At 44.3% G+C, this 14,482-nt stretch overlaps 1 protein-coding gene across 2 annotated transcripts in view; it reads left to right on the top strand.

Annotated features, from left to right (window-relative positions):
* The first annotated feature begins 2,747 nt into the window (after window positions 1-2,747).
* The window catches only part of igsf9b (immunoglobulin superfamily, member 9b), a 33,911-nt gene continuing 22,176 nt past the window's right edge, over window positions 2,748-14,482 (top strand). For both annotated transcript variants that reach the window (XM_083784618.1, XM_083784619.1), the window contains exons 1-2: window positions 2,748-2,845; window positions 5,068-5,274. In XM_083784618.1, coding sequence (XP_083640744.1) covers window positions 2,785-2,845; window positions 5,068-5,274 — 268 coding nt within the window. In that variant the 5' untranslated portion in view covers window positions 2,748-2,784. The remainder of the gene's footprint in view (window positions 2,846-5,067; window positions 5,275-14,482) is intronic.

Below are 14,482 nucleotides of genomic sequence, written 5' to 3' on the forward strand. Positions count from 1 at the left end.
TGAAAATCATCTCCACTGAAGTGAATTATTTGTGAAAGCTAAGTCTTGTTTCCATATGTTCTTCTGAGTGAGATGCCTCTTGAGGCCTTCTCTGTTTATATGTCATTTAAGTGCTCTCTTGTCTTCCTCTGCTGCCTGAGGAAATAACCTGGTTGTCGTCTGCCTCCATTGCACCTGTAGAACCCCCCCCCCCCTCCCCCATTCCTGGCTTCCTGTGTAATAAGCTTACTCTCTGTGGGTGAACGCCTGTGTGTGTATTCTTGTTACGTGGATCTGTCATATGTTCTGGTGTGACGAAGTTACAGTACTTGAGTTTTATTATGAACCCAAATATGGTTTATGTACTGCTCAATTATGGCAATTGCACATGCATAAAGTGAGTGGCAAATCGAGTGGCCAAGTGAGTTTAATGTTGTTAAATGCAATCAGGTAGCACCTTTCTGTTTGGAGGTCAGAAAATAGCTTTTTGGCACTCAGTAGGCGTTCCCACTTCCAGCATAACTTCTGGGTATGAATATCTCACACGCATCATTGTACCCTCTTTTACTCATTGACTTTGGAAACATCGTGCATTTATAGATTTTTAGATTTAGCCAATGATTTTTACCCCTTTTTCTCCCCAGTTTAGTCATAGACAAAGATCAGCTTCCCTCCTCCGAACATGTCCATTAGTGTTTGTATAGACGCTTGACCAAATGGTGCCATGCCATTAGTCCGAAGTACCATTGTTCCGGCGGTGCTCATTATAACTAAGCATAACCCTAACCTCACAATAACAACTAACCTAACATTTATATTTGACTAATGGGTCAGAATGAATATAATGAGCAACCTCCGGGTCAAATCGTCTGAACAGAAACCCTGACTCTGGGGTGCTGAGCAGGGCAGATACTTTACCTCTGTGCTACCCAAGTGCCCGCATTTATTGAACAGTTCCTTTGATTTCCGTTTTGGTCATAGACCACTTTGTATTTGAATTTCCGTCCGGTGGTGCAGTCGCCGCTGTGTAATAAATCTTGTATAGTATTTGTTTCCCAACAGCTGAATAGTTTTTTCTTTTTTTTTCTTTTTACCTTTCAGTGTTTCCAAACAACTGAATTGGTTTTACTTTTCATGTTGACCAAAGGCTCTCCTTCCGTCATCTTGGCTTGAGGTGAACTAAACATGCCACAGCCTAGCTGAAAGTTAGTTTGGGCTTTTAGGTAGGGGCGGAAATGCATATACAGTATACTGTATGCATATACAGTACGGTTTGCATCATTGTAAACAGAACGTAGCACAAAAAAGTACTTTATGTTGGCCAAAATAAAAAGTGATTAAGTGAGCAGTTTTAGCTCATTGCTTTGGATTTCACTTACCATTGCCAGTGTGGTGTGCAGTCACGTCAAGGATAGTTTCGTTTGCACGGGTGCAAACTAATATTACAGTTAAAAGGGGAGCAGAACATTTTTGATGGTTATCTTTTTCATGTCCACTTGGCTTTATTATTGAGCCAGTTTCTGCTAACACCCTACTGCACTTTGACTTCGATTGAATGACTGCAAACTTCAGCACGAACCCCAGTGGCAGTGCCACTGGCACCAGTCTCATGGTTGAGCACTGCACAGCAGTATGTAGTTAGTAGTACTAAAGTATATATTTCTAGCAATCTATTTAGGGATATTTGTATGCTTATCTGCAGTGATTGCTGCTCAGACTAAATGTGTCACATCATGATTTAGTGAGTCTGGTCCAAAAGGCATCCTTGGCTGTGTCAGCAACATCCCACAAGCCTCTCTCTTACGTAAATTTAATTAACTTCAAGTAATAAGAACTATACTAAGTGGAGTGAGGAGAATAGTGAAGAAGCACGCAGGGTCATTCAATTATTATTTAAAGGGAAAAGCTTAAATGTGTGCCTCAAATCCAATTTAATTCAACAAGGTAACGAGCACACAGGCCTGTCCTGTATGTCACCTGTCCATTGCTGATCGATGCATGGTCTATTTAGCGTGAGATAATACCTAGTTAGTTAATGAGCTGAACAGCAGCAGCACGCTGATCTGTTCCATATAGACTCCCAGGGGGAGTGCATGAAGCACACACACACATACGCACGCACGCATGCACACACACACACACACACACACACACACACACACACACACACACACACACACACACACACACACACACACACACACACACACACACACACACACACACACTTCACTCACGTCAACTATATGCTCACAATCACAACTTTACAGGTGTAAAGGAGTGGGTGAAAAACAATATCTTCAGCTCCCAATGTACTGTATCTGTGTCAAAAGAATAGAGAAAGAAACAAAAGGGGGAAAGTTACATAATAAGACTATACATACAACTATACATACTGTGAGGTGCATATAAATAAATAAAATCGGAAGAATATGCAGTCACATGAATGCACATCCCTACAACATGCACACGCCCAACTGCTTGCTCATAGCAGAAGGTGGAATAGCTTATTTTCCTTAATCCAACCAAGAGCAGACATGCAATTTGCGATTACTCAAACTATATAGTTATCTGTTAACCATGAAGTGCAGCTGGAATGGACTGTAGTTTGGTTCCTGGATTATGAGAAAATGTGTCAACTCAATTTAAAAGATTACATTTGTCTGAGAAGAGTTGTCCTTATGGGGCACTGAGGTCTGAATGCACTGACTCAGATAGAATTAAGTTAACTCTAAATGGACTAAATGGAGTGTGTGATGTTGTGTTTCAGGTCGGAAGATGTGTGAGGGAGTGTGAGGGACGGCCATGGGATTGGACAGACGGTGGCTGCTGGTTGTCACTACTGCTGTAGCCCTCTGTCTGCTAAGTAAGTATACGATACTGCATTCCTGCATTTATCATTATCTCCACCAGGTGCCAAACCCAGAGATTATATTTTCACCCCTGTCCGAGTGTATGTCTGTCTGTGTGCAGCTATTCTCGGACACTGTTGGGCCGACCGATCAGTGTCAAACCTAAAGCCCAAACCACAGATAGATGCATGGCGACCCGTTGGTGTGGTTTGGGCCATTGAATTGAACCAGTTGAATCACTTGGGTCAACTTGGGTCGATGTCGGTCGACGTGCAACAGGACATATCACACCGCTGGGACGGACATTAAAACCGTCTCGTCCCGTCTCGACCCTTTGGTGTGGTTTGGGCACACTCCAGGTAGGCTAAGGCCTCTATGGTGGCACTATAACAGGCTGCTTTACGTTTTGGCCTATAGCACTTGACCCCTAGGTCGTACAATCAAAATTAAAATAAATTAATCCTTGGATCATATTAACTACTAATTACGTTTCCCGCCATTTTGCATTTTCTTCAACAATACGTTTTTAACTTTTGATACTACTCTGCAGATTCAATCAAGCAATAAACTATAACGTCCAGTCGTCCACTACGGCTTGCCAACTCGAACGGTGCACCAGGAGGTGCATCTCATGAGCCTCATGGCCTTGCTGTTGGAAATGCATACCTTGTTGCAACAAACAAAACAGGCGCTCCTCCTCCCATCAGTGTCCCCTTTTTCTTAAATTGACTGACCGGCCAGTCCAAAAACACTAATTTCTCAATTTCACTGTGACACATAATATATCAAATACATACAGCCACTGCGTGCCTCTGACCCTGTTTGCCATACAAATACAGTATGTGAGGCGTATGTGAAATGTTTTCCTCGCTGGGGTCAGCTAGCAGCCAACCCCCCACTCCTTCTGAGTCCTTCAAGCCATAAGGTTGGGCTTTTCCTCAGCTTTTGTGTGTCTTTGCTTTGCCAAAAGTCCATTGCTTACTCATTTCAAAGAAACCCACATCCCTTGTCTATAGTCTTCTGACAAAGCATTAAAGAGTAGTGGTCGTATGTTGATGACGCATGTGCTGTGTCTGGCACAGTCAACTTCTTTGGCTTGAATGGCGAAAGTGAAGAGGAGGGGCTGGGGTGGGCGTATTAAATGCAAGTGAATGACAGAGGATAGGGATAAAACCTACTTGAATAACTGCGTCTGGATTAAGATCAATCTGGGATTTATGCTAGCTGCCCCCAACCCAAGGCATGCTTCTAGGGGGGGAAGGGATTGTGCAGGTCCGCACACCATGTGTGTCTGTGTACCCCAGGGGGTAGTGAGCAGTGTGCCTGCTGTCCTGAGAGGCCCCCCCCCCTCGCCCACTGTCCTGCATCAGGGAATCCACCCCACCCCCAGAGATTAGAGCGTAATCAGCAGGCCAGATGAATTGCAGAGCAAACACCAGCACCCAATATGTCACACATTCACAAGACATCTCAGACAGACAGACAGACAGACAGTGTGCGTGCATGCGTGCGTGCGAGAGAGATGGAGAGAGATTCAAATACATTTCATTTAATTTCATAATTGCTTTGGTATGTATCTTATGCCAATAAAGCAGAGAGAGACACACACACAGGTGTAGCTAATGGGATTGCAATAATCTTCAAGGTTTTGAACTGACACCAAATGGAGCATCGTTGTTTTACATGACCTTTCAGTATTGGGTTTCAACAGAAAACAAGCCAGGGAGATCACAGCCACTGCCATGCATGCAGTTCAAAACAGATGTGTTTGAGCTCACTGTTTGAACTCATCCCTTCAGTTTGTTCGTCTGTCTTAAGCCTGATTTATGATTCGGATTCGTGACAAAGTGTCATGTGATTTGTGCCGTGTGTGACACACAATATGACGCTATGTGTGGACATTTGTTTCAGTTAACAATAAGTTATTATTGTTGAGCAACACATTGCCAAAGTATCAGCCCCTGACTGCTTCTCCTGTCTTCCCCCACCCTCACAGTTTTACGATCCGTTCCCAGCATAGGAAATATGACCATTTCCACTCGCAACAAGTAACCAAAAAAATGCTAGTCATGGTCTGGTCTCTCAGGCTCTGTGCTAAATACTTCCACATTTTCTAGATATTTGGACGCTCGTGAATCTTGATTTATGCATTTGTCCATGGCTGTTCCAGTGTTTACTGCCTGCTATTCAATCGGTAAATGTTTAAACCATGATTGATATGCTGTTTCCACCACAGGTGTGTCGCGAGGTGAAGCGTCGTTGGTCCAGGCTCGGGTTGGGAGCTCTGCAGAGTTGGCCTGCAGTCTCAGCCCCTCTTCCAAAGAAGCCACCAGCCCAAACCTCTTCCCTCTGCATGTGGTGGAGTGGGTGCGCCTCGGGTACAACGTTCCCATCCTCATCAAATTTGGAGTTTATGCTCCACGTGTCCACCCAAATTACAAGGGTAAGTCCTGTCAGGTGAAGTCAATCACAAGCTCCCATAAATGATTTAAAACTACACATAATACACAGTTACATAACATGTAACTTCATTGAAAGTTCTAACCTTTCTGCAATCAAATATTTTGTCCATCTGGGTAATACAGCCAGGCAACAGGATACTTGTTAACCGTTTGCAAATAGTACAGTGAGATTATATAATTGTGCTAAAAGGATAACACAGAAAGCCCTAAGGGCTTGTTTCCATTGCGGTCCTGTATATTCAATTCATCGAGACACTCATGTAGTGCTTTAAACACTTGTGACTTAAGCCCTATATATATATATATATATATATATATTATTTTTTTAATTTTGAATTTGAATAGCATAACAGTCTGTGTCCCTCAAAAGGAGTTCAACCTCAAACGGAGACATTAATTTGATTACGGCTCAAGTGATTTCAGGGGAAGGTATTGGGGTGCTTGTGCAAAATCATTCAATGTTTTCCCTTAAAGAAGATGTATTTTCCTTTCCTTGAAGTGTACTGGCTGGGAATGTGAGTTATGTACTGCTGTGGGGGGAGAGCAGGAGGGGTAGGGAAAAGGGGGCTACAGTGGTATTTATGAATGCTGGGTGGTTGGGGGCGTTTTGGAAACAATGCCCCCATATAGGTAATCCATCCTAAACAGCAGCCCTGTTATTACCGAGAGTGTTTAGTGTTGTCTGTCTGTGTGTTTCCAGACTGCAGAGGTAATGCAGGGGGAGAGGGGATGGGCGAGAATGGATGCATTTTAATGGAGGCTGTTAAGGGGGGGTGGGGCAGGAAAGACAGGGGCACTAGGCACGCTGTGTGTGTGTGTGTGTGTGTGTGTGTGTGTGTGTGTGTGTGTGTGTGTGTGTGTGTGTGTGTGTGTGTGTGTGTGTGTGTGTGTGTGTGTGTGTGTGTGTGTGTGTGTGTGTGTGTGTGTGTGTGTGTGTTAGAGATGGAAGGGAGTGGGTCTGGATTAAAGAGAGTGGGGTTAAACTAGGGAAGGCTGGGTGGGTGGAGGTGGGGGCTGGTGGTCTGATGACAGTATTTTATTGGTATTCCGAGGGCTGACCCAGTAAGATTGTTTTTGCTGGAAGGAGGATAGATGAAGCATAGGGACTAACACAGTTTTCTTACTGATGTACCATAATCCCATCATTGTCTACATGAGAACAAAAGACAAAGAGGGCCACCCCTTCCTCTGCCACGGCCAACAATACTACCAAGACTAATAGGGCACCCAAAATCCCATACCCACCCCATCTAGGTCATCGAGACTATAGTAACAACGCTTCAATGCCAGTTTTCAAAGTTGCATCTTATTTAAACTCTGTTGAACCAAGAAGCCCCGCTGCCATTTTCAAGAGAATCTTGGCCAAGAAAGTGGCATCATGAAAAACAAGTCGTCAGAAAACACATGAATAGGTCTCGCATTCAGGGACCACACTGAACCTCTACAGGGGCCAGTGAGGAACCACAAACAGGCGCCTGACGTGCTAACAATCCCGTAGCTCGATAAACGTGCCATTGTTTAAGGGCACTCATCTGACAACAGCCATAATGGCGTAAACAACATTATACAGACATGCTCTTAGTTGGAGTTGAAGGTGCTTTTTGATGCCATGATACTTTTGGTCATAACCACCTGGCATGAGCACTTGTCTGCTGTGCGCATTAGCCCTCATGTCTGCTTCAGATCCTCATATCTCTGACTGTACACTGGAAGCAGATGGTGGCATGTGAAGCGTGTCAGCGCGGTGGCTCTAATGTATGCTGCCCTCAAATTAAAATGTGGGGGGGGGGATTTCAGATGTAACCACAAGACAGTGGTGGTAGGCAGCCCTTTCCTGATCCGTGTCCTGGCTTGTCTCCGTTTAGGGATCAGAAAGCAAGGATTTTATGCAGTGAAGTTCGACAGTTTTGAGAAACATGAAAGTAAACGATGTCATTATTACAAGGAATTGTACTGCTAATTCATCCAATTCGTCACTTAAACAGATTTTATTTTACAGTATTTAAAAATGTGTAAGATGTCTTTCTATGCTGTCTGAGACACTTTTAGAAGGAGACATGAAAAGAATCAATGAGAAGCCGTGTCTTTGACAAGGGGAATGCATCTCAGTCATACAGTACATTTAACCTTCAATTGCATGATAGCGATATCAGGTGTATTTGAGATTGCACTCGGTGGTCAAAGAGTGTCGGCTGCGTTTCTGTCACAGTGTCCTTCTATTGACCCCATTAGACACCAGTCTGTCTAAGTACTTCAACTGTCTGTAATGCTAGAGTTCTAGTGGGAATCAGGGAGGTATCAATGCATACATCCCTCTTCCAGCCTCCATGCCCCGGAGGCTGAACATCAGTCAGCCCAAGGCAAAGAAGAGCAGCAAGGCCCATTCTGACACGTTCTGATATGTTGTCACAGGGCAGGGCACACTTTTTCTTTTTAACTTGAGAGCTACTTTCAAAATGACCAGCTCATCAAGATCTACCCACAAATATTATCCCATTTCTGAAATTTAACACAAACAGACTTGGAATGGGAAATAGATGGGGACATTTTTAATTGGTATGTCTTTTTTATATATAACTTGTGTGCAAAACTATTGAAAACACAGTATTGCATTGTGTAATTGAACTGACAGGCCCTCACCTTAATTCAAGTGGCAGATGCCAAAATGCTTGTTTTATATATATATACACAGTTTTTAGGGGCACGACTACCTGCACAGTCTTTGTGATCCTCTGGTAGATAGATACCTTTTGGACACTAATAGGCTCTGTTCTAGTTGTATTTGTTGAGAAAATATCTCAGAGCCGCCTCACCATGATTGTGTAGCCGCAATTTGCAACGCTAGATCTTTTTATAATGGGATGAATCTAGAGTTTCAATACCCTCCATTGACTCCCCACTCATCCAATTTGGTTTGTGATCTGCTTGTCTTAAACGACGTTAAACTCACCAACATTGCAACATCTTTCAATCTGCCGAGCTTGTTTTTCACCGTAGAGTTGTTATGAGCTACTTTCTGTCAAGACATCCTCTGCAGGTGATTCTGCAGTTTGGAAGCACTCGTTTTTGTTAACAGGTCGTGCTGCTGCCTCCTGCATTATGTGCAAATTCAAAACAGGTGGTACGCAGGACCATTCAGTGACATATGACGAGTGCTTCCAAACTCCAGCACTTAGAAAAAGAATCACCTGCACAGAATTTCTTGACAGAAAGTAGCTAATAACATCTCTACGGTGGATTTTTATGAAAAACAAGCTCGGCAGATTGAAAGAGGATAATTCAAGCTTGGACTACAGCTGCAATGTTTGTGAGTTTAACGTCGTTTAAGACAAGCAGATCGCAAACCAAATTGGATGAGTGGGGAGTCAATGGAGGGTATTGCAACTCTAGATTCATCCCATTATTAAAAAATCTAGAGTTGCAAAATGCGGCTACATGATTGTGGTGCCAGGACTGCTTACAGTAGTGTCATATAGATCAAATATTTCTTCTGTTGAGGGAAATTGGTAGAGATGTGGCTGGAAGTCACCCCTATAGCGCAGTTTATACTTTTTTTACTTTAAGTTATTTTCAGCAAGCCACATTTTTATTATGGTTTGATATAATTCCTCATAACATTGTTGCATTGTGTCACGTTGTGAGCTTTCCATTTCCTGTCTTACCTACTGTTTTTTTCTTTTTTTTACCCAGGGTAGTAACTGAGCGCTCATTTTCAGCAACGCCCTGAACATAGAAACACACGCTGTGGCAACCCAGGGGAGAATAGGCTAGATTCACAATAAAATAAGAGGCTCAGTCAGATTCAACATTAGCCCTCCAAGCAGAACCCAAATGCTACTGAAGTTTCTGACATTTGGACGACTCAGATAGCATTGGGTCCTGTTGCACGTCGTCCATGCCACCTGTTTAAAACATTTACTCCATGTTTACCGGCTCCCCGCGCTCTTTGACGATATTCTTCAGTGTGAGGCTTTCTGAATATGTAAAGTATAAGTACCCATACATGCCGCTGCGAATATCTCCTGTGGCGCGGAAGCCGTTAAGTATTTTTAATATACGTTTGCCCGATTTGGAAGCTTGGATTCTTCTTTTCCTTCCTTGTTTATTGACACCTCATTGTACCGCCTATCTGGCTAGCTAGTGGCGCTATAGCTATGACACAGCAGATCAGAGGCAGGGACGTAGCCTCACAAGCCAACCGCACACCGGGAGGCGGTACAATAAACGGTAAACAAACAAGAAGAAATAAAGCGACCAAATCGGTCAAACAAAGATTAAAAATACTTAACGGCTTCCGCGCCACAGGAGATATTCGCAGCGGGATGTATAGCTACTTAAAGTTACCGAATTCAGAATAACTCAAGGAAAATAATCCCGTCAGATGGCGCAGATCCTATTTTAGAGAGAATCTTCACTTCCGCGTATCGGAATTTCCATACGAAAATATAGTTCTGATAAGGGACCCAACGTAAAACTCATCAAAATGTCAGAAAAGTTTTATGTAGGGTCCCGAGAGGGGCTAATTCAACATGTAAGTTAAATTGTCTTTTATTAACTTATTAGGAAAAGGGGAAAACGGGGCAAAACATCAACTTAGGGTTCCTCCTGTCAGGGGCTTGGGCTTCTATGCTGTAGAGAGAGAGCTACTGTAGTGACTAATGTATTCAGGTGGGGGAGAGTGCTGTATGCTCTCCCTTGTGGAGTTCAGTCGGCCTAGGAGGGAGGGAGAGAGAACGAGACGAGGTGAGCCACAATACACACACAGCACATCCAAGTGGGTCCAAAGGTTTGAGTTAAATCTTGTACTCACTTGTGAGATATCCTTCATACCAGCCTCCTCATGAACAGAGGGATTCCTGCTTCCTCACTCCTCCATTAGTCCAAACTGACTCACCAGGCAGCTTGGGCGTCGGCTATTTAAAAGCTTCTGTTGATTGCCTTACTGGCTGCAGGTGCGTCCATGTCCAGGCTTCCATTGGCTGCAATACCTGTACAGGGTGATATTTAGTATTTTAGGCCTGGGCTATACGACTCTGGGTGTTTTTTCAAACGCACATTTCTATGTGCGTTTGGGCCTTTCAGCCAGACGCAAACGGCGTTTTCGGCCACTCAAACGGAGGTTTTTGGCAACGGATAAATAAGTGGAGATTTTCGAAAAGATCCGGATGGTGGAGCTGTGTAGTCATGCGAAACAGAGTTTTTGAGGAAGGATGACGTCACCTCCCTAGTCGCGCATGTAGTGGTGGCGCGGGGTGAACGTGAGGTTACCATAGAAACGACAACAAACACGATGGCAGCTAGCGCCACCCGTGCGGGCGGATCCTCACCATCTAATATAAACACAAACCCTATTTTTCCAGCTGCCTCGCTAGCCTAGTGGACTACTACGCAGACAAAGAAAATATATGCTTTGCTTCGCTTCGCTGGTTCGCGCCCCACTGCCGCCGCTGTTTTTACAACCGCAGACTTTTTAATAGTTTTTGGATTAAGGTTGGTGAAGGAGCCCAGGCCGTAGCGTAACGGTCTGGGCACCGGACTGGTAATCCAGTCGCAGTGTGCCGCGGGTTCGACTCCCGGACCCGACACGGCCTTTACTGCATGTCATCCCCCCATCTCTCTCCCGTTTCCTGTCAGCCTACTGTCTGTCCCTTCAAAAATCAATAAAAGGCGTAAGCCGCAAAAAAATATCTTAAAAAAAAAAAAAAGGTTGGTGAAGGATGCGTTGCTCCCCTGCTTGCGGTTATGTATGCAAGCAGGGGAGCAACACATCGTTCACCAACCTTAATCCAGTCTTTTTAATGCAACCTTAATCCAAAAACTATTAAAAAGTCTGCGGTTGTAAAAACAGTGGCTGCAGTGGGGCACGAACCAGCGAAGCGAAGCAAACCATAGATTACAAGTGTGCATAGTAGTCCACTAGGCTAGCGCGTCAGCTGAGAAAATGGGGTTTGTGTTTATATTAGAAGGTGAGTTCCAAAGTTGCTCACTAGACGGAGTCCTGTCTGCATGCCTTGTTTGTTTTGTTTTTAGTACTACTGGGTTACGTGGGGGGATCTATTGGGAAACCAGCTCACCGCGCATGCTCAGAACATTTTTCTATTGCGTTACATATTTCTTATCGCCACGGTCGCCACCTACTGGCCTGGCATGCTTGTTGGAGTCAAAAATAGTTTTGGGTTGTATGTGTGGACACAGATATCTTTGTCGTATGGGCCCCTGCCCATACGACAACGGAGTACGAAAATATCCGTTTTATAAAAACCTAGAGACGTATAGCCCAGGCCTAAGTCCGACGTCATTTTGTAGTGCTGCGTTACGTCCGGGTCCAAGTGGCACCAGCTCCCGTCCGCATCTCATTGTAAATAGCATATCTAAACGCGTGAATCTTTTTACAATGACGTTATTCTTCAGAAAGGAAGCCATTGAGGGTTAAAATGGGTCTTAATGCTTCCAACTCGAGTAGAATTATTAATGTTTTGTACATGACAACAATAATATCACGGCCTGTCACAGCCAGATTTGGGAGAGCAGCGCAGCTTTGTTGTTGCGAGGAAAGCGGTAAAATGAGACTTTCGTGGTTGTTTTCGTCTCAGATTTAGTCCGACGGAGCGTCACAGTATAACTCTATGGGGGACACAAAAGCGACACAAAAGTAGGACCCGGAAGTATCTCAGGAGGGGGCGCTCACGTCACAGCTAAAATACTGAATACTCCCTCTATCACCTCCCCCAGCCTCCTTCTGTGGGGAATAGGCCTGGCTGTTTCCCCTGGTTTGCCACAACGCACATACAAACCTGGGAGCTGACCAGTACAACCACAGTCTTATACTGTTGGCCACTAAGCAGCTCCACTGGAGCAGTTGGGGGTTCAGTGCCTTGCTCAGGGGCACTTCAGCGGTGTTGGGTGAGTGACGACCAATCACTTCCTGAACCAGATCTTTCTGTACAGGGAATCGAACTGGCAACCTTTCGGCAACAAGGGCGCTCCTCTAACCCGTAGGCCACCGCTGCCCCAAACTGTATGCTATTGATAAAGGCTATCGTGTGAAGTGAGGGGCGCTCTTATCATCATACATCATCATTCATCACATCCGTGCTCAGCCAATCAAATCATCACAAAAGTCATTCATCACTTTTGGCGTCTTCACTTTTCTGCCCTCACTTTTTATCTTCAGTATGTACTTTGCTCAGCCAATCAAATCATCGCTATGGGGTGCCAATCACAAGCCAATGTTTGTGTTCACACAAACCCGGAAAGCTGGGCATAGGAGGGGCTAGCGCCCCTCAAAAAGAATAGGATGGGTTTCATATAATTTAGTTTGATGATCTGGAAGTGAAGCTTCTTCTGGGTTGCCGATTGGATATTTGGGTTCTGGTAGTCAGGTTCTAAAGGGGAAATCCAGGGGAAAATCCATATACACTATACAGTGTGCTTCTTCTGTCTGGAATAGTGGGTACTGGGTTGTGACAGGGAGTAATATAAAGTGAAATCTGGCTTAACCAACCCTATGCATATTTAGTTGACTGGGGTCCCTCGGCAGTCAATACTTGACGTGTGGCAATGCTTTGTTATTTGTTGCAAACTTGTATATCCGCTATTTGGCTGATGTTCGCCTATGTTTGCCAAATGTTTGCCTGGACATACCCAGAATAGGGATGCTAGGGCTCAAGCATTTACGGCTCACACCCCAGAAGTGTCCCAGCAGGCCCCTCCCTTGTTTCACCGGATGAGGAGTAAAGACTGGGTTCATCATTGCACTGCACCTGTGCATGCCTACATGCACACACCAACACATTCCCACACAACAAATAACAATGTCTATAATCCCCCCAGACCAGTCACGGACTCAACTGAAACTTTATATTGGACTGCAAAGCTTTCGCAAACATGCCTCTATTTGGCACCCACCAAAGACAGAAAGCAGGCAAACAGAAAGGTGGCAGCTGAAACAGATCACCTTTATCTGCTAACCAGTTTTTCTGCTACAACTGGACTAGGGAGACCGTCAACAAACAGCGACGCCACACACACACACACACACACACAAAAAGGGAAGAATGGATGGCTGGACCTGTAGATCTCATGTTCTCCTGCTCAAAGCGCCTGACTCTAACAAAAGCTGTGTTACCTCATCTCATCATGCTCTAGGTGTGTCCACAAGGCCAGATTCACAAGAAGGTGATCAGCTCCAATCGAGTGCATTATTACAGTATGTGTTCACACACTGAGCCCTATTCTTAGCCTCAGGTCAGTGAAAGTGACTCTGAGGCTGTCAGTGTGGGGGCATGAAAAAACCGGTTAGAAGCTCATGTTTCTACTCTTGGGAGATAATTATATAATGTTTAAAGGTAGGGTTGATCTCTTTCCTGTTGTATTTTCGACAGTAATGCACGAGTATGAAGAGGCTTATACCCTATATATTTACTCTTGACCGGCGCTCACTTTGCCGAAAATACCCTAGGATCAGAACAAGAACCTAGCATCATATTAAAACAAAATCTGTAGGTTGAAACTATACAAACTATAGGGTGCCAGGTCAACAAATGAACCTGCTATCTGTCTAAATAACATGCCATCAGATTTTACGGGGGGCAGTTTCGAATTGCAGCCGTCCATAGGTGCCCTTTGAGAGCGGTTTTGAAGGAGTCAAGGGCTTGCATGTCTTAATGACTGTTGGTAGGGCGTTCCACATTTTGGTGGTATAGGAGCGAAAATAATTTTCGAAGAGGTGAGTCTTCGGATTATGGTGGATTACACTAGAGTTCAAGTGGTTAAACCTCTGGAATGATGGTCCTGATGGTCCTTCATATACCGAGTATAGCACCTGTTTTTAGCAGCTGACAATTATTAACTAACCCATCATGTAGTAAAGAAAACAAAGTTTATGAGGCATGTGCTCATAACATGTACAGTTTGTGCCAATATGAGCTCATTCATTCCATAATCAATGTTTATTTTCTTTTTATTTCTTTTTTACAAAGTACATAATCTTGTTTCCCTGATGATATCCCCCTGACACAATCAACAGAAAGATCGGGTCGCTGCACATGCTACTAACATTTAGCTGAGCAGCTATACTGTTGTCGAACGCCCACGTGAGGTGGGTGTGTGTGTGTGTGTGTGTGTCGTGTGTGTGACATGTGTGTGTCACTGTGTACGCGTCGTGTGTGTGTGTTTGTTTGCTGGTGC

This window comes from Protomyctophum parallelum, assembly GCF_964188405.1.
Source record: "Protomyctophum parallelum genome assembly, chromosome: 15".
In the NCBI taxonomy this organism is placed as follows: Eukaryota; Metazoa; Chordata; class Actinopteri; order Myctophiformes; family Myctophidae; genus Protomyctophum; species Protomyctophum parallelum.